The 25148-nt window shown below is 47.0% G+C and overlaps 1 protein-coding gene across 3 annotated transcripts; it reads right to left on the bottom strand.

Annotated features, from left to right (window-relative positions):
• Positions 1 to 2500: 2500 nt before the first annotated feature.
• LOC124991159 (TRPM8 channel-associated factor 2-like) lies at positions 2501 to 24599 on the bottom strand. Of its 3 annotated transcripts, none has more exons than XM_047561960.1 (8): positions 23928 to 24599; positions 21228 to 21864; positions 10065 to 11056; positions 9695 to 9792; positions 8488 to 8701; positions 7914 to 8153; positions 6765 to 7102; positions 2501 to 4291 (listed from the first exon to the last, which is right to left on the bottom strand). In XM_047561960.1, exons 2-8 carry the CDS (start codon positions 21848 to 21850, stop codon positions 4037 to 4039), a joined length of 2760 nt encoding a protein of 919 aa, XP_047417916.1. In that variant the 5' UTR covers positions 21851 to 21864; positions 23928 to 24599; the 3' UTR covers positions 2501 to 4036. The 3 variants fall into 3 exon arrangements, with proteins under 3 accessions (XP_047417916.1, XP_047417917.1, XP_047417918.1); XM_047561961.1 differs by having other exon boundaries at positions 21228 to 21861; XM_047561962.1 differs by lacking the exons at positions 21228 to 21864; positions 23928 to 24599 and adding an exon at positions 19761 to 21189.
• Between the last annotated feature and the right edge of the window lie 549 nt (positions 24600 to 25148).

The following is a 25148-nucleotide window of genomic DNA, read 5'->3' as shown; positions in this document are numbered from 1 at the left end:
GTACCTTTCCCTCCACATCCTTGCCAACGTTTATTGTTATTTGCATTCTTGATGATTGCCACTCTAACTGGAGTGGGCTGAAATCTCAGTGTAGATTTGATTTATATCTCCCTGATTGCTAAAGATATTGAATACTGTCTTCTTTGTGTATGGCCCAAAGGACACATATGCAGTGTCCTTCATTCATAGCACAGGATTTTATTTATTAAATGAAACATTAAACAGTACTTTTCTTTTTTGCTGACATTAACAGGTAAAATATGTTGAAAGGATTGAGATTTCAAAAAGATTGCAGACCGTTCATGTTTAAAGTCAGCTTAAAGATAATTGAATATGTAACAAAAAAATGAAGGTATTTCAATTTCCTATGATAAACATAAATGATATACTGTGATTCCTTATATCTGAAAATATAATTCTAAAAAATAATGTGTGTTTAGTTGGCTGATGTTCTATCAGAGAGGAAGTCCAGAAACTCTCTACCATATTTTGGAGGGAAGGCCGGGAGGGAGTAAAGAATGATCCAGGGCAAGAGAGCAGTCTCTGTGGAAGAAGAAGGGTGAAGCATCAAAGGAGGGTACACACCATGACCAGGAGAGGAGAGGAAAGGAGAGAGCCAGAAGACACACACATCAGCACGTACGCTGGGTTGAAAATGTGAACTGTGAAAATGTGAAATGGTTGAAATAGTTTAAGCTCATTTTTTTAAAATGTCAAGGTTGTCTATGGTAGAAGTAAAAATAATAATAAAATATTAATGAAGAGCTTAAAAGAAAAACAATAGCAGTCTGCCCTAACGCTTCTCCCTCTGTCCTCTCCATTCGCCACTCTTTTGGTACAACTCTTCCTAAGAGGTTATTTCCAAATTTTTCTTTTTACATTTTCTTTACTTCTATAACTTCAAATAGTATGCTTACACCATTACAATTTTATTATAAAAATTTCAAACATATTCAAAGTCAAGTAATGATCCCTCGAGTGAGCCTTCACCTGGCTTGTAATAATTAGTGATGTCTGGCAATCTCAGTGCACCTTCTTCTGATTCCCCAGTACTGACAGAAATGTGGACTTCCTAGTATTTCCAGTAAAAATCCACTGCAAGCACTTCATTGCCTGACATGGACCACCCTTCCGTCACTTGAACTGATCCAAGTCAGAAGATACAGATGACAACGTCAGCTAGACCTGGATTCTGTCCCCACTCCTGCTGCCAGTGTGGGTTGACCCCTTCCAAACCAAGTGGACTCTTTGTGTTGAGGTTGGTGATCCCAGTGGAAAATTGATGGGGCTTTTACCAAAGTAATGAAGTGACTTATGACAGAGAAAACCAAACCAAACCAAAGTTCTGTACCCATGTGACTGGGCAAAAATACATGGTTTAAGAAAACCATAATAAGCCCCAAATTACACAAGCTAGATTCAGTGTCTATTCAATTGTTCATAAGTATTTTTCTTCTCTGAAGTTTTCTAGATTCAGAACTATAGAAATCTAGAAATAAGCATCTCAGGAATCATGGATTATCCCTACCATAAGCAGCAAATTAATTTTTGTGGATTCAAGAATAATCTCTTGGGTGTTACAGTAAGAATTAACTTTGAACTTAGAAACAGAGGCAAAGCCTCCTGTCTGTAAGAAAGAAGGAACCACAGGGCTTTAAGACAGAGGTGGGTACACAAGTTGACTTTGTCACTTGAGAAACCTATGAACCCAGCATTATCCATCCATTCATCCTCCCTAACGTCCCTCCCAGAACGCCAGTTCTGGATTTGAATTGCCTGGGTCCAAACCCTGCTCTACCCAAAGTTAATTACTTGAAAGAAGACTAACCACATGCTGAGGCAAGCAGAAAATCAGGTTAGATTTGATATTTAATCAAAATTCAATAGTGAATGTGATCAGAACTTTGTTTAACCTCCTTTTCATCTATTTTCCAGGTAAATTTCTGTTCAAATTGTAAATCACTCATGGAGGATAAATTCCAAAATTTTTCACTTCTATGGGCTTCAGACAAGCCCTGGCTCTTCTGCTTACTAGCTTTGGGCCTTCCGGGAGGTGATTTAACATCCCTAAGCGTCAGTTTTCTGATCTATGAAATGGGGATGAGGACAGCACCTACCTCAGGGGTCTGCTGGAAGAGTATGTGTGATAATTCATCAAAAGTACTTCAAACAATGCCCAGGACATATTCACTGGTTGTTTTAGTCAGTTTTTTTGCTGCTGTGACTAAAAGACCTGACCAGAACAACTTCAGAGGAGGAAAAGTTAAATTGGAGGCTCATGGTTTCAGAGGTCCCAGTTCATGGACTGCTGGTTCCATTCCTTGGGGCTCAAGGTGAGGCAGAACATCATGGCGGCAGAGGGAAGTGGCGCACACGATGATCAGGAAGCAGAGAGAGGCTCCACTTGCCACATACAAAATATATACCCCAGAGCCATACCTGCAAGGCCCACCTCCTCCAGCCACACCCTACCCACCTGCAGTTACCACTCAGTTAATCCCCCTCAGGGGATTCATTCACTGATCGGGTTAAGGCACTCATAACCCAATCATTTCTTCTAGCTTTATCTCACACATGAGCTTTTGGGGGACACCTCACATCTAAACCATAACACTGGTCATTATGTGTCAGGGGTCACTACTGTTCTTTCAATTAACAAGTATTTTCTGTGCACATTTCACATGCAAAGCACTGGGCAAAGGACACCAGTGATATGCAAGGAAGTTATCCTCGACCTGAGAAGGATGAGCTGAGGGAATTCAGAGGAGACCTTCTCTGGGTTAGTTCTCCTCTCTTCTCGGTGGAGCTGACAAAATGATCTACAAAACAATCAAAGACATGGTTGAAAAAAAATGGCTAGGCATACACCCATTGATCCTAGAGGCAAATCTCCAATTAGAAGCCTCCCTAATGGAAGAGTCAGGATAGGTCAGATCAAGATCAAGAGAAGGCTCAGGAGGAGCTGGGTTGGGGGTTCACTGAGGATTTGTTCTGCTGTCCCCAGGCATCTTGTTCCAGAGGGAAGCCCACCATGTCTGTGGGCCTCACCACCAACACGGTGCCTCCATTCCAGGGTAATCAGAGGACTCAGATGCCTGCTTTAGTCTAAGAACAAATAGGAACGTGGCTGGGACTGCTAAAGTGACATTGGTGTTTGGTAGAAGTTAAAAAGCATCAGAAGGTGGAACTAACTCAAAAGATCAAACACCAATAGCTCTGTAACTTTTATTGGAGTGTATACCATTTTTCTTTGGTTTAGTTTTACCTGAGAATCTTTGCGGAGGTGGGAGAAAAAAGTGTAGGCTGGGTTCAGATAACAAAAATAATCCTTACTGAGACCACGTCCGGGAGCAACTTTGATATTCTCTAAACGTCCTTCTGCAAGGGCTGAATGTTAACCTTGGGGGGTCGACACCAATGTGAGATTCTGTGCTCAGAATATCCACACTAAACTTAACTGACAGACCTCTGAGGGATCAGGAGAAACCTAAGGCCACCCTCACATTTGCAGGATGTGTTTGTGCACAGACTTGGCCACCACTATCCAACCAGAGCCCGTAGGAGGGCATTCTTACCCCCGAGCCATGGAGGAGAACGCAGAAACACAGAGGGCAGGTGTCTATGCATAGAACCAAGGGGCTCAGGGCTCCCGCCACGACACCAGCCTGTCTCTGTTGCTATCAGAAAATTTCCCAAAGAAGAAGAAGTCCCCTACTTAGGGACAGCAGGTTTGAGGGAGCCATACCAGGTTCTCATGGTAACCCACGGTCCAGAACCTCTGCTGGAGCTGTGTGATGGTTAAGTGAGTCTGCCCCTGAGTGTGGAGATAGGAGGAAAAACCAACCAAACAATAAAAAATAAAAAATAAAAAAAAACACAAGGCACGTTCCTGAGAAAGTCGGTTCAGTTTTGTCTTGTGGCCTTGACCGCCACCTGGAAGGCAGGCTGGGAAGAAGGACACCAGTCAAGGCACTGGGAGATCCCGGCACATGGCGGTATGATCGTTCCTCGTCTCCCTCCTGGCTGCAGATGCCCTTTACCTGCAGGTGCCACTGTATACTCTCATGGGGTTTTCCTGCCAACAAGGCAGGCAGGCCAGACTCTCAGCCACTTCCCTCTGGACAGGCCAGCCCCAGGCCTCAAAGAAAGGAACCAGATTCTTCTGCACTTTTTCAGAGAACTTCTTCACCCATAGATTCATCTTGCTAGCGTTGTCTTTGGGGAGGCCAGAGAAGGTCTGGTACTCAGCAAAGAGCCCTATGAAAGGCTCCCATCCAAAGGCCTCCTGCAGCTGGAAAGAGAGAGAAGGGCAGAGTGGGGGTCAAGTTCACCACGGAACAGCAGATCAGGTGTTGACAGGAACATCTCACCTCCGACCATTTCTCCCCCTTCATCGTTAGCTTCACTCCTATTATTTCCCTCCCCACCCTGCCCCCACACATAAATGCAGCCTTGGGGGTCTCATTCCAGCTCTTGGCCAAGAAACTATACGCCATCAACCTAGTAGAGGGGTCCGGGGAAACTTAATATCTGTAAAGAAGTCGACATTCACTAAGCTACAGTTACAACCATTATTTTTAATTAAAAATTTAATATTCCCAGGTCTTAGTATCAGGTCAGATTGGATCCAGACTGAGATGAGGGACCATCACATCCTACACAGTTGGCCTACTGGGATCCCAAATCAGGTGACCTCCAACACATTCCAGATGTGGTGATAATCCTTATTTTTTTTTAAATAGCTGCCTCAGGACTGTTACTGGCAGATACCATATTACTGTGTGGAACCCTGCCTTGGGGACAGGAAATAATTGGGCATTTTGCCAGGGGCTACAAATGAGAGTGACTTCTGCTTGACAGAGGGGTGAAGAAGAGGAATTTGGAGTTAGCAGGGATCTGGGCGTTTCCCAGTACCCCCCACCCCCACGGGATGGATTAGAATTCTCTGAGTCTGGAATGTTAAGATGACCCTCAGGTGGGCCCCTTCGGAGTCTCACTACCGTGGCCTCATTGCTGGTCATCTGTTCTTGCAGCACGGGCCTAGCAGTCCTCCTGCCTGGAGCTTATTAATTAATGCATCAACACACTCCACATGATTAAACAGAGAACATGCACGAGGTATCTAGGACGTGCCCGACACTGCGATAGGCCAAAGTGGTGGAGGGCTCATGTCCCACTGGAGGACACAGATCGGGGGGAGAGACAGACGTGTATGTGGGCAAATCCCTTTGCTTGCCAGGAGGGAGTGGGCAGGGGAAGGGGACAACACAGACGGGTTCTGACAGGTGCTTGACAGGCACCAGGCAAGATGTTCAAGCCCCTTCCAGCCACAGGGAGGAAACAGGGGAGGCACAGAAGCCTGACACAGTGAGCCCTGCTTGCTACCATAAGCGGCTTGGTGCACTGGAAGAGAGACTGGAGGTGAGGAAATTAGGAGGTGCAGCCGCAGGTGTTGGAAATGTCCCTTAGGGAAGGACCCCCTGTGCCCCACTAAGCAGCTTAGCTTTATCCTGTACGTAAAAGGAATACATACTTCACGATGGACTATTAACCTTGCTTGGGGAGGGATTGCTGGGGACTGAGGCAGGATGCAGGAGCAACTGAGGAGGAGGCTACTGAGCTAGACTGAGGGGGACACAATGGGGACCTGAGCAGAGGGAGTGACGGGGAGCCCTCCAGCAGGGGGAAGAGAAGTGCCGGCCTGTCCTGACACCCGACCTCAGGCTCTGAGGTAAGCAGGCCCGTCCAGTGCTTTTGTGAACTGAGGGGCAGCGCTCCACAGCGGGTGGTAGGTGGGCAGAGAACAGTTAGGGTTTCACCTCACACTCCAGTGGCAGCCTACCCTGAAAGCCAGTTGTCCTGTGGCCCTCGGCGGGCTCTACGGAAAGGCAGAGAGGGAGGCAGCGGGACTGCTCACGTTCACTCTTCAGAAAATGAGGTAAGGAAAATCAAAGTCAAAGAGAGGGTGAGGCAGGACAAAAGCCTGGGGCTTGTCATCAACTCCTAGTTTAAGTTCTAGGTCCATCGCTGAAGCCGGTGCTGCTGGACAGGCTGCTTAATTCCTTCACTCAGTGTGTGCCTTGGTGAGCGGGCCAGGCAGCACCTGTCCGTGGGGCCACGGTCCACCTCACAAGAGATCTGAGGTGAGCAACAGCTTTGACCGCTTGAAAACATCAGTGCAGAAAGCTGGATGTGGGGAGGGGGTCGGGGACCTGCTCAATGACTTTGCTGCTCTACTGGCTTGGCTGGTTATTTATTCTTAACATGTTTTCGGTTCCACGGGGGCAATGGAAGTCTGAGAGCCTTGTTAGCAGGTCTGTCTCCTCCAAGGCCTCCTGGTGATGCAGGTGACCTGTCACAGGCCCCTGCTCTTATAAAGGGATGCAGCGCTCACTTAACCCACACAATGGAGGTGAGGAAAACCAGCACGACAGAGCAGCAACCATGATGGGACACCTACTGGGGACCATGGACAGGACAGCCGTGATCAGTCTCAGGAATGCCTAGCCCAGAGCTTCTGCTCTTAACCCGTGTGCTGTGTGCTGGAGATGGGCAGGCTGCTGACGCCGCCGTGACACTTTTCATTCTCTCCTGCACTGCTGCGACATCACAGAGTCACTCCCTCCACATCACACAGGTGGACAGCCCGAGAAGAGCACCACCACACAGGAGGGGGTGATCCCAGGCGGGTGGGGTCACAGAGGGCCTGGAGAGCTCCTGGGAGCCTGGACGCTGTAGGACTGAGGGGTCTGGCAGCTCCGTACCTGCAGGTATGTTTCCAGGGCTGTCCACACGTTCCAGTCACACAGCGGGGCTCCCTTTGCCAGATGTGCCTTGATTCTCTTCTCTCGTTCGGCAGGGCTCAAAGCAGGGTGGGCCCGGGCCCTGGGGATCCCCAGGACCATCTCATGCACGTAGACGGACCAGAGGTTGCAGGTGGCCTCGGTGGTGTGGGGCGGGAACTCCCACCCATGCCGCTGCTGGTTGTGGCCCAGCTCGTGGATGGGTCCCCACAGGCCGGAGCTTCTCATGGCCGTCTCATCAATGAGCTCCTTCACCGACTCTAGGTGGCACATGATGGGGTACCCCGAGTGCATCCAGCCTAGGGACACAGAAGAAAGAGGCAGAGCATGGAGGTGAGCCTGCTCTCTTCGCCTCTGCAGACTGGGGAACTTTCGGTGCAGATTGGGAAGGAGATACTTCGCTAAAGCACGGGCTCCCCTGCCCAGCTCTTCCACCTGGAGCTTGGCCCTTCTCCTCACTCTGGCCCTAACGGGACACACTGTACATAATCATCCTTGCCAGGATTCAGTGCTTTGTTTCTTGCGAAATCTCTGACATGGCGTCCTGCACCTGGATCTCAGATCCTGGAGGCTGTCACAGTGATGGCTTTTCTTCCCCCCGTGTAAATCACCATTGTCCAGATTTGTACTCTACGACAGAAATATTTTTATCCTTTTTTAAAGGTAAAAATATTGAGATCCAAAGGAATTCTCCCTAAGAAGGAACAGGAGTTCCTGATTTCTCTTCCTGGTCTTCTTTGCTCTAAACCTTTCAGTACATAACACAAACCTCTTCACTCATTTATTTCCCCTCTTCATTTCAACTCCCTGTTAGGTCTGAAAGAAGCAGTTCATGGTGCATGCTCTCCTAGAAATGACCCTGGCTGCCATCTTGAACTCCTAGCACCGATTTTCTGAGGTTGCTCTACCAACGTGTGAAATCTCACCTGACAGATGTCAAATTTACCTTTCAAGGTCAACACTTTTCATCCTCATCATGGTCTGTGTCTTTTATGTCTTCTTCCCTTTTATTTTACTAATCAAATTATGCTTTACACATCTTGGGGATTATAGACAAAATAACAAGTTAAATGACAACAGATGACCAGGCACATTCTCCCAGGTACCCACCGGCTGAGATCTGCACGTCGGCAACAATCCTCTCAGGTCTGCGGAAAGGGAAAGGCTGGGCGGCCAGCCGGGACACGGCCTGCAGCATCTCATCCCAGAGGCGGAGCAGAGGCGCGGGGTCCTCCAGGGCCCGGAGGTTTGCAGTGGGCACCGTCAGGATGATGTTGTCTGTGGCCAGCTCTCCCCAGGGAGCCAGGTTCTCCTGGACACAGCTCCTCCACTCCTCCAGAGATGTCTTACCTGGGAATGCATGACACGGGACCTGCCACTCTCCACCCCAACTTCCTTGGAGCTGAAAAAATACAACTTGAACTCCAGGGGAAAAATACCCAGATACTGAACTATTATCATGCAGGTCGACAGCCTGGAAGGTGAAGGACAAGCTTCCAGACCCTTTCTCGGTTACTGCCCGGGAACACACAGGTGGTCCATATCTCCAGTCTCCAAGTTTATCTCTAATAGTTCTTCCTTTTTTTCTCCACTGACCTTTCTCCCTCCGCCCTTCCAGCAACCAGTCCGTAGTCACCATGGTACCTGCAGCCATCCTTCCTCCCTAAATTTCCAGTCCACTTACCCAGCTTATAGTACGGGGCAGGCACAGCCCTCTTGATGGTGACAGACACAGGGCCAAGTCGACTGCCTTTGGGCACGATGACATAGAGGAGGCCACCCCAGAGGCAGGAGACTGATCGTTGGGTCTTGTCCATACAGCACTGGTGAGTCACCACAGGGGCTCGAGAGAGCTTGCTGGCCTTGGTCAGGTCATCAGTGTGGCAGCCGATCTGTACCTGGACAGGCAATTCCACCATGTGTTAGGGGAGCTAGGGTTCCTGATGTGGGTGTGGGGTTGTGCATGGGGCTGTGTGGACGGAGGCTGTCAGCACAAAACTCCAACTTCCCTTTTCCATGATTGATGCATGGAAACCTATGAAATGGTAGCACTCTAAAGTCATATGGACTAAAAGGCACAGGTAATAATAGTTTAGGTTCCATGGAGGATCTCCATCAGACCTGAGTTGTTGAGACGCCAGGCACAGCCCAAGGCTAACTGAGCAGGGGCTCGCAGTGGCCTCTTATCAGGCAGGTCCTGGCCGTCCACACCAGGCCTAAGCAGAACGGAGATTCTGATGCTGCCAATGAACCATGGGATCCCAGTCAGCCCCTTGGGAGCAGACAGGAGGCTCAGTTGGAGGTAGCAAAATCACGCCTGGGGTCGGGGTGGAGTGCAAAAGGATCGTTTCTGCCCCTTTCATTCAGAACTCTCCTCCTCGTTTTGTCTGGAGTCCTTGTTTGCTTTTCTTAGGATTGATGTGAGTGAGCTCCAGAGAGGATGTTAACAAGAGACCCTCACTGTGGTGGGAAGTGGCCCTTAGACGGGAAGGCAGAAGCATTCAGACTTGGAATGTGGGGCCTGTTATTGTGGGTGACGGGATCAAGCAGATTCTTTGGGTGTCAAGGTAAAGAGGTGGAACAGAGAGAGGCCTGTGCTATTGGGAAACGGGTGAGCGCCACCGTGGTACAGGTGCCCCTCCTCCTCCACGTTCCATCACTTGGGAAAATCACCACATGTGGAAGTCAGAAGGCTTAGGCGTGAGCTCCAGACTTGAAATTAGGAGCAGAGACCTCAGTCCCTCATTTAGGTTCCCTAAAATGTGGCTGCTTCAGCTGTGAAATCTAAGAGGGCAGGATAATCCTTCCCTGTGCAGTTCCGGGAGCTGATCAAGACGGAGGGTGAGGATGAGGCAGTTTGGGGAGGTGTTGATGTTGGGGACTGGCCCTACCTTCAGGCCGGCAGAGGCTGCAGCTTCAGACAGGGAGATTTCTGCATTTTGTCCTTCCAAGAGGTAGAGCCCAGTGCTCACCCAGGAATCCCCGTCGCCTGACAGGTCAAAGAGAAGACTGAGTCGTTGGTTCCTACAGGACTCCATCTCCTCCGGGACCCTCCCAGCCCTACCACAGGTCTGGCTTTTCCCAGCAAGACTCACCTCTCTGAAACCTTAAGCAAAACCCCAACCTCTATCTTCTTGCAAGTACCTGATAAAGCATGGAGCCAGCTTTCCTGAGGGTCAGTACCTGCCAGGTCCTGTGAAGGAAGCCCAGCCCACCTGCCCCCTGGTCTAGGATGCTCTGGGAACTCTGTTCATGTCATACCTGGATTGGTTCCATTGATCTCCACCGTGACGGGGTCTTCAGAAGCCTGCACACGGGAGGGGCAGGTCCGTGTGCCAAGGCCCTGAGCCAGCTGGGAGCAGTCAGTCCCAGAGTGTGCCAACTCTGTGGCCAGACAGAGCATGGTGGCTGCACAGGAGTCACTGGCAACTGGATTTTGCCTGCTCACAGCTGGGAGGCCCGACCGTCGCAGCATCTTCCTCAGGAGCCGGTGCAAGGAGACATACGCAGGAACGCCCTGTGCAGGAATCTGTAGGAAGGCGGCACCGTCTGCTCCCAGCTTTGCCAGACTGCTCTTTTCTAAGTTCCCACCGCCGTGGTTCAGCACAGTCTGGAACTCAGACATGGCCTTTCGGAAGTGGTAGCTCCTCATCTCAGGCGTAGGGACAGGGAAACAGCCTGGGCTGAGAGTTCGAGGCAGGATGCTGAGGCCAAAGTGGTTGAGGACGACATTGCCAGGGAAAGCGGCCAAGGCGGAGCGGCCTGGGTTCTGGGAGGCCCACCACCAGGCCTGGCCTCCAATCAGCAGCCCCCCACCCTCGGCCACAAACTCCTGTAGCTCCTTGGCCTCTTTGTCACTGTAAGCCTTGCAGCAGTAGACACATACGTCACCGGTCAGATGGGACTCCAGCTTGCACGGCAGGCCATGCTTCAGCAGTAGGGGATGCAGATCTTTTAGACTCGTGTTCACCCCAATTTTGCCCTTCTGGTCTCCGGCCAGCCAGCGCACAGCATTGAGCAGAAAGAGCTCCATCTTGGGAGCACAGAGCATGCCCTCGTGGGCAGCCAGGACCACCCGGCCACGGCCATAGTGGGCGGCTGCCAGGAAGCAGTTGAGGGAGGCATCCAGCCCCAGAGGGAAGGCCAGGGCCCCGTGTACCAGCAACTGAGAGGGGACGCCCCCCATCTGGATGTCCAGCTCAGAGAGTCCTTCCAGGAGCTGCTGCTGGTCCTGCCTAAGCTGTTCTCCACACCTGGGAGAGACACAGGAGACAGAGGGACACAGTCTGTTAATGAACCACGGACCAGAGCTTGCTGAACAGAGAAAGAGCACATGGTTCATTCCGTTTTTCATTCTTGCCAATAACATTTAGGATTTTAGCATGTAACACAATTTGCTTTATCAGGTCTAAGACATATTCTTTCACTTGTTACAACTGATGGCATATCATTGCTTAATTGGCAGTGTTTGTTCTTAGTGGTACATAAAATGCTGCTGCTTCTGATCGCTGGTGTCATAGACTTGATGAAACACAGGAGTGGGAGTTGGTGGCCCTATTTGCATATCTTAAGATCCACATTCTCCAAATGAACACTTCCAGAAATTCTTCCAATTTAGTTAGCTAAGTATTGAATATTCTGGCTTGAATTTTGTATCTTTTAAAATTATTAGACATATGGAAAAGTTTAGAAAACTTGGCTGTTTAGAGAAGATAGTTCTGCTTATGAATTTCCTAGAGCTAATTTTCTGCAAAGGAAAGCTATACAACACATCAAATTGCTCTCTCCATGGGGCTAACTTGGAGCCAGGAACACCTCTCAGGTGTTCGATTTATACAAACATCCTTTTAAAAGATTCTATTTAAATCTCACTGGAGTATGTATTACTTTTTACTGAGAAGTGGTTAAAATGTGATGAATTCAAAAGAAGTTTTATATTTCAAGAGGTTTTTTTAAAAATGAATTTGTAGATATACTAAAAGTCAAACAATAGGAGATTGGTTCAATAAATTATGGTTAACCATACAGAGCAAACTGCATAATTAAAATATTTTAGATAATATTGGGAAAGGCTTAATGGGAAGTAAAAACTAGATTCCAAGATGCTATTCTCTAAATAAGTGTAATTTTGAAAAAAATACTGAAAACCATCGACCAGACATGTAAACAGTATCTAAATGATAGTTATCAAACATCTTCAGTGGTTATCTTGACCAGTGGGGTTATAGGTCATTTAATGACATTTATAAAACTTTGTGGCCTCAATTATAAAAATTAGTGTATTTATTTTATAATAAAACTCATGTTCTTTTTAAAAGGAAATAGATTATTTATTTAAGAAGGAAAACATCAGTGAAAAAAATTACCTCTCTTGTATGGATAGTTCCTCCTTAATTTCCTTTCAGCATGAAAATGTAAAGAAGTTACAACTTACTTTGTCATTCCATTTTTAAACATGGCAGATATTGTAAGGCAATAGTTACCAGTTTTGCTTATGGCCTTTTTTTCCTCTGAAGAGACACAAATCTAATTTGGGGGGTAATGACACTAAGCTACAAGACTTGCTAATAAAACATTCCACTCTAAGAGTTCTTTGGCATCTCCTGACACCCCTGCAAATCTCAGCAAATGGTAGAACACTCCCAACATGGCGGGCAGCTGTTGAAGATTTTTCACCTGGAGGTTCTCACACTTGGGGTTGCAAACACGTCTAACCTCCATGATCCACTCAGAGGGTCCCCACTTGGACTCTGGATTTTGATTGGTCAGGGTGTGATCCTGCATCCTCTCTTGGCAGAACAGTCATATAACTCCATGAAAAGTTCTTTCAAACTCACCATTGGCTTATTTATTTCTGGGCGTATTAAATGAACATTTGTAATTTGGCTAAGATAGTGCCTGATACATAGTAAATCTTTAAAATGTTAGTGATTTTTTCTTTTTTGGTACTGGGGATTAAATTCCAGGGCACTCGACCACTGAGTCACATCCCCAGCCCTATTTTGTATTTTATTTACAGACAAGGTATCACTGAGTTGCTTAGTGCCTCGGTGCTGTGGGTGGCTTTGTATGCTTGATCCTCCTGCCTCAGTCTCCCAAGCTGCTGGGATTGCAGGTGTGCACCACTGTGCCTGGCTTTAGTGATTATTTAACATACATAAACACATAAAGAATATTTATCTGATAGGCTGGGGAGATAGCTCAGTTGATAGAGTGCTTGCCTCACAAGCACAAGGCCCTGGTTCAATCCCCAGCACCACAAAAAAAAAAAAAAAAAAAAAAGAATAAAATTTATCTGATGATTAGGGACTTTACAGATGATAAACAGTGACCTTAATACTATTGCTATGGATTGACTTGTGTTCTCCTCTCCAAATTCATTTGTTATTGGAATCCTGACACTGCCCCCACCTTTCACAGTGAAATAGGGAGGGCTCCTAATACAATATAACTAGTGTCCTTTAAAAGAGGGAGACCTGGGCACAGACAGGCACATCCGGAAAACTCTGTGCGAAGATGAGGCAGAGACAAGGGCGAGGCTCCCACAAGCCAAGCCATGCTAAAGACTGCCAGCAGCGAGGCACGGGATACATTCTTCCTCATGGCTCTCAGAAGGGACCCACCCTGGTGAAGCCTGGGCCTTGGGTTTCCAGTTTCCAGAACCCATGAGATGACACATTTGCCCCGGTACCTACCGCAGCCCTAGGAAGCTATACAGGCCTCGGCCAGAGCTTAGCCAGGGACGGCACCATCATCAAAACTGTCTGTTCTGCTCTTGATACACTATTTTCATTCATTTTATTAGACTCGGTGGAGAGGCGAGGCCAGGATCTTGCCTCATTTCACGCAATCTCTACCTGGGCGCTCTCCGTTTATGGATCACGTGGAGAACAGAACTGTGGAAACAGAACTGTGTTTCCCTGAGCCTGGAAGCCCTTGGACAAAGACCTCCCTACTGAAGAAGGACCGTGGTGAGGGAGATAATACACAGTCTTCAAGAGGTTCATGCACAGTTACTTTTATACTAGCAGCTTCCAAGATGCTTCCAATATCCTTGAAGATGATACCACAGATAAGCATAAGGAGCTGTTGATCTGAGGTTAACTTTCCCCCAGACTCTTGTCTTGGTGTCCAAGTAGCCAGATTCTGCCTGCGAATATTAAAGTCAACTCACTCCAGCGTTTGCCTCGGTTATGCAAATAGGCCTTGCCCTTGGGGATAAGATGGGAGAGAATCTCTAGTTGGCCCCTGCCCTTGTTGGACAAAGCTTGGGTGTGCAGAGAAAACTCCCTTCAGGAATTCAGTGTCTTTCAGGAGGGATTTGAAGTTAAAGAACCTGTTGGGTCAGTCCAGAGGCCTATGATCAAGAATAATGGCAGAAAAATTCACTAAAAGCCTCCACAGAGACTTCCTTATGGGGCAGAAATATGCAGCAGGAACAGATTGGGAGTTTAGAGTTAACAGCCCCTGTTAGCTTCTGTTCCTGCTGAAACTCAGCCCTCTGGCACCACGTGGCACAACGCCGAGTTCTCTGCAGGGCTAACCTGAGGACGGCAGACCACCCTTTCTCTTATAATCATTCATCTATATCTTCACTAGCTTATTCTCAAATATGTGTTCATCTCTATTGCTTCACACACCCGGCCGCGAGGATAAAGCAATAAATACAACTGGCAAGTTCTACGCATACCTGGAGTGCTTTCTTTTGGTGGGCTAGACAGGCATTAGCAAGTGAACAGGTAAAGTATGTATAGCTTGTGAGAATGGATTTCTAGGGAACAAATGGAGAAATGTGCTCAAGTTAAACTGGAAGGACTGTCCTAGTTTTAATAGGGCCATTGATAGAGATTCCTCTGAGGAGGGTATTTGAATTGAAACCAAATAAGCAGGATAAATTGGCTTTTAAAAGGTTGAGAGAAGATCCAAAATAGCAAGAGGAATTTGCGAACCAGTTTCCTTCATATTGAGCTATGAGTGATCTTTCTTTCTTCTGAAGAACTAGAGTCCAAATATCTTGATAGCTTATTAAACGGGAAATCTAATGTTACAATCTAATGGTGTTTTCTGCATCTAGGGAGTGTGATAGCTGGCATGTTGCTGGCGTGACCAAAATATCTGACAAGAAGCATTTAAAGGAGGCAAAGTTGACTCTGGCTCATAGTTTCCAATGTTCAGTCAATGGAAGGCTCACTTCATTGCTGAATCTGAGAGGAGGGCAGAACATCTTGGTGGAAGGGTGTGGTGGAGATAAGCTACTCAGCTCATGGCAGCCAAGAAGTAGAGGGAGATAGAAAGGCGCCAGGGAAATATGAACCCCAAAGGCACACCCCCAGTGACCTACTTTCTACAGCCACACCCTGCCTACCTAGCATTATCACCCAGTTAGTCCATTCAAACTATTAATCCATCCCATGGATCAATTCATTCATTAGGTTATAGCTCTCAAACTCTAATCATTTCAACCCTGAACTTTCCTGCACGAACACAGGAGATTTTGTGAGACACCACATATCCAAACTGTAACAGGGAGAATTCTAAAATACTTTAAAGACATATAGGGATGATCTATCAATTATAGCCTCCTTCCCTCCAAATAGCATAAATTAGAAAATACCTAAAAGAAGACAGTTACATAAACTTATGTAACTTGTAACTAAAAGATCTTATTAAAAAGATTATTTGTAAGAACAAAAATGTTTTAAAACAGAATATAAAGTACAAGTATGCAATCATAACTAGAGAAAATGGTACATGAAGAGCGAAGATTTAGAAAGGTAAAACATTATGGAAACTGCAATATTCAATTACTTTAATACCATACTTTTTTTGGATGAAAAATTTACTGATAACAAAATCCAGCGATGTGGAACATTATATTACCCATGCAGTCACCGCTCTTCTGTCAGTCATGGGAGTACAGCCCTAAAAAATCTCCCAGTGCCTAGAACAGTGTGTGGAATTTAACAGACATTCATGTGTTTCAGAAGAATGAAAGAATGGATGCCAGGCAGGGAAAGAGGGAAAAGTGGAATTGTTGTGAAAATCGATTTCTTTACTCTTTTCGTTGCACAATGAAAACAACATAAATGATACTGAGTCAAGAAAGATATATTAATACAACTCCCCGGAGAGCACATTTCTAGAGTTTGAAAGTTTTAGGAAGGCAAAGTGGTAATGTAAAAAATGGCTGCTTCTCAAGATATAAAATTTGGAGAGGACAGAAATGTTTGAAATAATCATTATCAACTTATTACCAGCAGCACACTGTCAATATTTGACTATATTTTCTTCTAGCATTTTGCATTGCTACCTATATATATTGTTTTATTGAATTTGGCATCATTTTAACAGAGATTCATATCTTAATAGGTGTCTACTGTATCACGGATATTTTCCTTTTAAGAGGTATTTGAACAAAATATTATGTAATCAAAGATATGCTGTAACTGGAGGATACACCATACATTATTTAAGAATCTATTACAGACACTTGTGTTTCTTCTAGTGCTTCACTTAAAAGTGAAAATATCAATATGTGTTATTAAATATTTGCCTCATAACCTCCTTTCCCCTCCACCCCCCTACCAAGAATATTCCATAATAACATTTCCGAATCCTAATCTCTATCTCTGAATCTGCTTCTTAGGAAGCCAGTCTGCAACAATGGGGACTTGGCAATGCTCAGCAAGATTACACATGATCTTCCCCTGTCACTCAGAAGTCCCATTTCCAGTGATGTGGCAAAAACATGAAGATTTATGCACCAAAGTATTCATTGCAGTATACTTGTAATAGCAAAAATAGTGGAAAAACAAAAAAGTAGTGGAAACACGAATGTCTATCAATAAGAAATTTATGAAGAAACTATATTATGTCTATACAGTATAGTATAACAAAGTACTGAGTGAATTTCTATATACTTTTATGGAGCCATATGCATGTGATAATGTTGAATTCAAAAAGTAAGGTGGAGAAAAAGGTACAGAGCATGCTACTGCCTTATCCAAAAAAGAGAAGTCTATTAATATGTGTGTATATGTTTGCTTATATATAAACAAATAATAAAGTATTAATCCATAAAACAGGGGAGAACAGGAAGAAGGGAATTGTATGAAGGGGACAGGGACAGAAAAATAAGATTTCATTTTGAATCCATAACTGTTCTGCATATTTATAAAACAAATTACAAAAGCAATTTCACAAAGCAAAATAAACAAATGAGTTGACATTTATAACCACCTAGTGATATAAGCACAAAGAGAGGAACTGTTCTAAGGACTATAAAGAATGGTAAACTTGGCTTTATATATACCTAATAAAATACAGCATAAGGCAAAAAGCACTGAAAATAATCTTTACTTGTTTCAGTAATCATATGGCTACTTATTGTTATTTAAATTTTCTGACTGTTGTATGTACATTGTGGAATGAAGCAAATGAGTCCTTATGTTGGTATTATAGAACTAGGATTTTTCATTGTAGAGAAAAAAAGGAGAAACAGACACAAGATTGTTGAAGTAATAAAAATCCTTTAGCCCTGAATTAGAATGAGAAGTATCAGCTTATGATGTATTTATCTTAAAAAACAAACCAAAAAAATTTCCTAGAAACAATGATCAACTAAGTAGCAATGAACATCCCTAACACCAAGATTGTGGTTTCTAAATACCATTTTCCACTAAAAGATCTTTGGGAAATGGCTGATCCTGGGCATAGACAGAGAAATACATGAGAAAAGACTGGGACCTCCTATTATACCAAAAAGCAAGGAAGTTTATGAAGACTAGGTCAGAGCCCTTTAGGAGTTTACCTGAATTGCCTCACTGTGACCAGACATAGGACAATTTCAGATCAATAAAGATAATAAAGTATGTTTCCAACACCATTTCAACATGGTAAGAAACAAATTAAAACATTGGTGACCTTTGGAAGAAATAAGGGAATCAATCTGATATTTTGAGAACTGGTTTCAAAATGAGGAAGAATAATAATTAGGCAGTTGTCTTACCTTCCTATGTAAACTATACCTCAGGGTAAGCAAATCACTGATGAATTAGTTTGTTTTATAGAACTATTCTAAATATCACATAAAGGGAATATGAGAAGATTAGTTCACCCTTTATAATCACTAATGAATCAACAGATCTAGGACTAAGCAATGGTCACTAACTCCTGCTAACCTCACAGAGAGGAAGAAAAGCCAGAAATTGTGTTCCACCCAATGGAAGTACACTTGCCACCTACAGAGTGGTCAGGCCAAAACATGGACCCAACCTCTAGATCAGGAGCTGGGGGACTTCTTAAAGGGTCAGATAAATATTTTAGGTTTTCGGGTCATGAAGTCTCTGCTACAATGACCCAATTTGGCCATAGATAATTTGGGGAACGAATGGACATGGCTCTGTTAAACAACAACAACAACAAAACCCTTTATTTACAAAAACAGGGGACTTGCCACAGGCTTTGTCAATCCTCTGTGGAATTTAGAGTTCACTTCTAATTTCCAGGAATGGAGAAGGAAAGTGGGCACATCAAACACCACCACAGAGACGCTATCAGTAAAATTCAGACTGAAGGAAACTGTTCAGGACAGAGTACCTGGTGTGTTAAAAACAAAAACACCCCAAAAGTTGGAAAGGAAAGTCATAGTTTTATAAGAGACATAAAAGTTCTATCAAGAAATCAAAGTACTTGGGCTTTATTTTAATACAAATGCCAACAAATTTTGAAATAATAAAAGAGAATCATGGAAGTGAGTGGTGACATTCAGGAACTGTTCTTTCAGGTGTCCTAATGGTGCCTTACGGTTTTATTTTCCAGAGTTCATTTCTTTACAGATACATAGTGAAATACAGATGGTGTGATAAGGCTGCTGTTTGCCTCAAGATAACCTGAGGTGGGGAGGGGCGGGGCTGCAGAGGAAATGACATTGACCTTGAGAAGACTAATATTGGGTGGGGTAGTGCGGTTCAGAGCACTGTTCTCAACTTTTGCTTATGTTTGAAGTTTACCATAACTAAAAACTTAAAAAATTCACAAAACATGACTCAGATTCAGTGGCAGAGATAGGAAATGTAGTTGTAGATGAAGACAAACAGGTTTAGTTTGTTGAAAAGGGGAGTCCCTTGGAGCAATTAAGAGGAATTATGCTGATCTGATTTAATCTGTCTCTTCATGTCAGAATAAAAAACAAGCTGGAGCAAATCAAATCCACCCCAATGTCCCTGGTAATCACATCACTTCCCAACCCCCACCCATCCAGAAGGAAGGAAATTCCTAGTGTGTCACGGCTTGGGGCTGAGGCTCCAGGACACTGCTAGTTCCTCAATCAATATTAATACAGGATCTTGATTGTTTCAAAGATACTCGGGCCCATTTAAAAACATTCAGACCCTCAGTTTCCCTAGTAGCTAAGGTTGGCCATATGATTTAATTCTGGCCACTACAATATAAATGGAAGTCTAATGGTTAGGGCTACCAGAAAATATGATTTTCCAAAGAAGACAGACCCAGCAGTTGCACCCATGCCAGCTTATTGCTTGGGTGTAATTCCAGTGCCTGAGGGAGCACTGGCCATCTTGTAGCCATAAGGATAAGAGCAACACTCCATGACAGGAGTGGGGAGCAGGGGGGAGACAGAGAGAGAATGGATCAGGGACATCCTAGAGGCACGGCCACAGGCCTGGACTACCTACATGGACTTGATGTGACATGAGAAAAATACTCCTTCATGGTTAATTCTCTGTAGGCAGACTTTGCTAAAGGTGGAAAAACACAGTCACTAAATCTTGATTCCAAAACACCTGAAATTAAACACCTGAGCTCCTCCAATCTGTCTTCTCATTATGTCCCATTTGGAAATACTTATCCATAAGTCACTCTGACCAGACATTTCAACTGCTCTTTTAACCCTCTTGCTCCTTATACAGCACACCAGCTGAGATGCGTGTTGCTTACCTTTGAAGGGTACCCAACAGTGAACCACTTCCTGGTAGCTTAATTGCTACACCCTAGTCAGGGCACCACCACCTCTCACAGGGTCTATTTCAGGGGCCCCTTGATTGATCTCCTGCTTCAACCTTGGCTTCTTATAGTCATCATCAAGCAGAGGGTTCCTTTGGAAATAAAAGTCACATCATGTCAATCCTCTATGCAAATTCCAAACCGTCTCTCCATCTCATGATGAACATCTAGGGTTCTAGCGGTGGACAATCAGTTCTTAGATACCTTCATCTCCTATTGATCCAGGCTTTATTCACTTAGCTCCAATCTTTCTGGCTTCCTGGATCTTCCTGGAACACACTGAACTGGCTTTGGTTTAGGTTTTCACCCTTGCTTCTAATTCTGCCTGGACTCCTCTTCTGACAGATGTCCACATGGCTCATGCCTTTACTTCCTTCACTTGTCTTTCCACATGTTACCTTCCAGAGAAGCCCTTCAAGCTGGCCATTTGCTTGCTGGCACACATATCCTGGATTTCCATGCCCACTGGATCCTGTGGATTCAGCTCAAGACTGGCAGACTGTTGGCTGAAAGCAGGAAGGAAGAAGAACCCAAGGTGCATGTCCTCTCCAGGTCAAATCGCTGAAAACCACTGCGTCTGCTCCAAGTCTCCAGCTCCCGCTGACCTCGCATCCATGGACCCAGCCCTACTGGCCAGGTGCAGCATGGCTGCAGTGCCAGCCAGGTGGTCACAGCTCCTGGGCTCCAGTAACACCACCACCCTCCTCTGTGTGTCCTGCTCTTCCTCATGTTATGATGACCGAGTGTGGATTTCAATTTTTTCGTCCCCTGTGTGATCAGTTCTGTATAGTCAATTCCTTCTGTTTGAAGCACCATCAAATCCTGGCTCAGCCTGACTGATATGCCTTCCCCGTGGACCCTAAATACAAGAGCCTCTACCTGCTCCTTGTCACAGCAGGCTATCTCTGCGCCCTGCTTTATTTTCCCTTGTGGTTCTTATCAACACCTGATAGAGAACCTTCTAATTGGTTCCCTAATTGTCTAATTCTTCACTGGAATAAAGCTTCATGACAGCGTGGTTTGACTCTTTTGATCTCTAGTAGGCCTCTGCTGTAAAGAACGGGCCCCACCCACGGTAAGTGCTCAAGCAAACCAAACTTCTTTCTTTGGCTGAAGGGAAGTTGATAAGCACTCCCTGTGTTCAGGCACTGCACAGGGAGATGGACTCTAAGACAAGCCTTCTATTAAGTGGGTTACTACTTTGGTCCCGGGGGGGATTGGTAATGACGACCAACCCCTCTTGTGTTTTGGTGCATTTTGACTATCCTGTTTTGGATTTGCGGTGGTTCCAAACCTGTGTGGAAAACCACTTGTCTTGAAATGGAAGCTCATCGAAGGTGAGGGGATCAACCCAATTGTTTAACAAGAGTTACACTCCTTAACTAGGGAAGGCACACTCACCTGACGTGCAGGGGGATCTTGGGCACCTTCCTGGAGACCTTGAACTGGTTTCTGTCCCCATAGATGTCAGTGAAGTACACTCCAGCCATGCTTGTCACCTGGTTCCCCGGGAAGCTGGAGAGCACCTTGTCACGGCCATGCTGACTGGCCCAGTACCAGGCCTGGCCCCCGATCAGCAAGCCCCCTCCACGTTTCACAAACTGGACCAGCCTGGCAGGCAAGGTGTTATTGTAGGCACTGGTGCAGTAAACCCCCAGGGGCTCTCTAGGTTCTGGCTCAATCTGGGCCTCAACCCCAGAGTCCTGCAGGAGGCTTACTAGTGATGCCAGGGATGGGTGCACTCCAATGGGAGCCCCTGGGGAGGAACGGAGCCAGCCCACTGCGTTGAGAAGAAATGGAGCCAAGCCCGCATGCAACAGGTAGCCCTCGTGGGACATGACCACGAGGCGGCCTTGGCCATAAAAGGAGGCAGCGATGAGAACCTGGCCCTTGTCATTCACCATCACTGGGAAGGCGGCCTCTCCAATAAGAAGGAGCTCACTGGGGATGGGGCCTTCGGGGACATCCCAGCTTGTCACTCCATTCATGAGGGCCTCAAAAGCAGCATCAGAAGTTGTTGCCATGGTTCCACCAGCTGCTGCAGAGAAAAGCAAAGTCTCAGGTTGGTCATAACAGATGGAGGGAGGAGTGAAGCAAAGGACTAAATGCATTCACCTGCAAAACTCTACCAGGTTCCCCACTGTGGCCAACCACTGTTCTCCCACTAGGGGTAAATCCAGGAAGAAAACAGAAGAGGACCCCAAATAGGACAATGAAGAAACAGGAAGGTAAATAGAGGTATACAATGCAGCAATCAGTAATAACTCGCATGAAAACAAAGCATGGCAGTGAGATATGGAGGGACTGGAGGACTATTTCAGATTGGATGAGAGGAAAGACCTCTATGAGAAGGTGGTATTGAAGTGAGAACCCAAAATGTGGCAGGGGAGCAGCAGTACAGCGAGAGAGGCACCAGGGTGGCTGGAGAACCGAGGCAGGACAGGATCCAGCTCCTTCCCATGCCCCTCAGGTCAAGGCAAGGGTTAAGGTGACACGCATGGGTTTGACTTAACGTTTGATTTCTTTGGACAGGAGGGTCACATGACCTGCCAGAAACAGAATTTGTTCTGAGAGCTTTGACTACGTGAGTTGGAAAGGCCTGTGAATGTATCATATCTGCCCAAATGGTATTCTGTAATTTCTGGAAGTCTTTAAGATTTGATATGCCTAAAACTGAACTCAATACACTGCCCTCTTTAGAGCAGCTCCTTGTGATAACATTACTTGGCCTCAGTTTTCCCATCTATAAAAAGGGAGTAACAACCCTTGGAGGACCGTTTCTAAAGATGAGAACACATGGTATACAGTGAACACTGAGTAAACACATTGCTCATCCGGCTTCTGCCCTTTCTAGCTTCCCCAAGCAACACCAGCAATGCAGTTGGTGCTCTGGGAGTCCTTGGTGTTTCTCTGGCCCCTCCCGATGGGGGACTTTGCTGTGCACTCAGATGCACAGGGCAGTCCCACAGTGTGGTGAGTGGACATCTCAGGCACTTTCACCCAGTGGAGGGAGCCGTGGATACATGCCCAGCATCTGTCCTGAGGGGTATCTCACAGAGTCCCTCAGAGGGCCCCTGGAGGAACTGAGCTCAGCCACAACCCCTTGCTGGGTTCCCTTTTTCCTTGCATCATTTTCCCACTTCCTCACCAGGGCTTTCTGGGCTCTCTTCCCAAATAAACTACCTGTAGGCCAGTCCTTGCGTCAGGCTTTGCTTTGAGGGAAGTACCTAAACCAGGTGCCAAAAGCTTGAGCCCTTTGTCTCCAACTTGTTCCTTCTGCCCATCTTCTCTCTCCAATATCTCTAGACTAAACCTGGCTCTAGTCCCCAGGCTGCATTCTGATCTACCATATTCTTCCTTGAGAAGTCTAACTGGAACTCCCAAGGTGGCGTCCACTGCCCCCGAGGTGAGATTTGCTGTGAGACACCCTGGTTTTTGAGACCTCCAGGTCTGACACTCCATTGTTTACTAGACTTTTTTTTTCTTCCGTCACTTTCAGGAATTCTCAGGTTTGACCTCCCTGAGCGTGCCCTGCATTTCCTGTCTAGTTCTCCCCGGTGCCGCTTCCCATCTGCCTCCTCTTTCAATAGAACTGCTTCCAGGAGAGTGAGGGCTTTGGCTCATCTCAACCTAGGGTTTAGAGTGGAAAAGGGCAGCCGAGAGAGATCAAGTATCCGGAGTTCAAGATCCTGCTAACTACCTCTGAGAAGGCAAGCAGTCTTTCATTTTTCCGTAGTTTGACAAGAAAGAAACAAACAAATAAACAAAAAAACCCAGATAACAAATCTGCCCTAGAACGCCAACCCCGCGACTCTACGACTAAACGCGCGAGCATGTGCGTACCCCGCCCCGCGCTTGATACGTAACACGCACACCTTTGTGGTTCTTAAGTTCAGAGGACAGAAATATGTTCTAAGACAACTGGCAAATGGCACCAGGTCAACGAAACGAAAAGAAAAACGTGGACCTAAGCGAACAGCCATCCGACCACTGGGAATAGCATCCAGCATCCTCCTGGCACCTGGGGCGCACGCCCTCGAGTCCCCCAGGCGCTGGCCACCCGCCTCCACCCTAAGAGGTAGTTGGACTGATAATACTTACACTTCGGCGGCCCGGGACCCGAAGGACTGTCGCTGCCGAGGCGCAGCCGGGCTTTCCAAAGGCGTGGCTGTCCTGGGCCAGGGCTATTCCAGGGTCCAGCTATTTAGAGATGGGGCTGTCGCGGAGCGGGGCTGCCCAAAGGCGCGGCTGTTCTGGGGCGGGACTGCTCCCTGAGCCCGCCTGCTTGTCCCGGGAGGGTGTTGCCCAGAGGTAGGCTGCACAGGGCCGGTTTACCCAGAGGCTGGGCTGTCCTGGGGCGATGTCCAGAGACGTGGTGTCCAGAGGCGGGTCTATCCTAGGGGCGGGCTGTGCTGGGGAGGGCGGTCCAGAGGCGGAGCGGTTCCGGGGTGAGCTACCCAGAGTTGGGGCCCTCTGGTGGTCAGCCTTTGGCAGTGTAGGCTGTCCCAGGGGCGGGCTGTCCAGAGGTGGGGTCATCCAGAGGCGGGTCTGTCCATAGATCTGTCGTCCATAGATCAGCCATAGGTCATCCAGAGGCGGGGCTGTCCAGAGGCGGGCTGTCCATATATCAGCTATCCAGAGGCGCGACTGTCCAGAGGCGAGGCTGTTCCAGGGGCGGGGCTGTCCAGAGGCGGGGCTGTCCACACATCAGCTATCCAGAGGCGGGGCTGTCCAGAGGCGGGGTCATCCAAAGGCGGGCTGTCCACACATCAGCTATCCAGAGGCGGGGCTGTCCAGAGGCGGGGTCATCCAGAGGCGGGCTGTCCACACATCAGCTATTCAGAGGCGGGCTGTCCAGAGGCGGGGTCATTCAGAGGCGGGCTGTTCACACATCAGCTATCCAGAGGCGGGCTGTCCAGAGGCGGGGTCATCCAGAGGCGGGCTGTCCACACATCAGTTATCCAGAGGCGGGACTGTCCAGAGGCGGGGTTATCCTGTGACCGGCCGACGGCCCAGGAGCCGAGCCACGCCGTAAGGGGCTCTCACTTAAGGTGGGGTAGTTTTCGAAGTCGGATCATCACCGCACCGAAGTCGAACCTCCGCTGTGCGGTTGCTCTCCCTGCCCACGCTGTACCTCACCTGGGCGGGGCCGGGGGTTGGGAAGCGCCTGCAAGAGGAGGGGCCCCCCTTCGCAGGAGATGGATCGGTGCAAATTTGCAGTCGCCCTTTGTGCGAAAAGCAAACTTCAAGTCTCCAGTCAACCATATTCAGGGCGAACATTCCTCCAACAACAGTAATCCCCTGCCGCGCATCCTTTGGGGC

The sequence above is a fragment of the Sciurus carolinensis genome, chromosome 8 (genome assembly GCF_902686445.1).
Source record: "Sciurus carolinensis chromosome 8, mSciCar1.2, whole genome shotgun sequence".
Classification (NCBI taxonomy): domain Eukaryota; kingdom Metazoa; phylum Chordata; class Mammalia; order Rodentia; family Sciuridae; genus Sciurus; species Sciurus carolinensis.
This window is presented reverse-complemented; position numbering and strand designations above follow the sequence as displayed.

Excerpts from the sequence above, each read along its gene's own strand:
- LOC124991159 (XM_047561960.1), bottom strand. The coding sequence starts at position 21,850 with ATGGCAACAACTTCTGATGCTGCTTTTGAGGCCCTCATGAATGGAGTG. Across the intron at positions 8,154-8,487 it reads TGCCCCGTACTATAAGCTGG|GTAAGACATCTCTGGAGGAG; the intron begins GTAAGTGGACTG and ends ATGCATTCCCAG. Across the intron at positions 4,292-6,764 it reads CCCTGGAAACATACCTGCAG|CTGCAGGAGGCCTTTGGATG; the intron begins GTACGGAGCTGC and ends CTCTCTTTCCAG.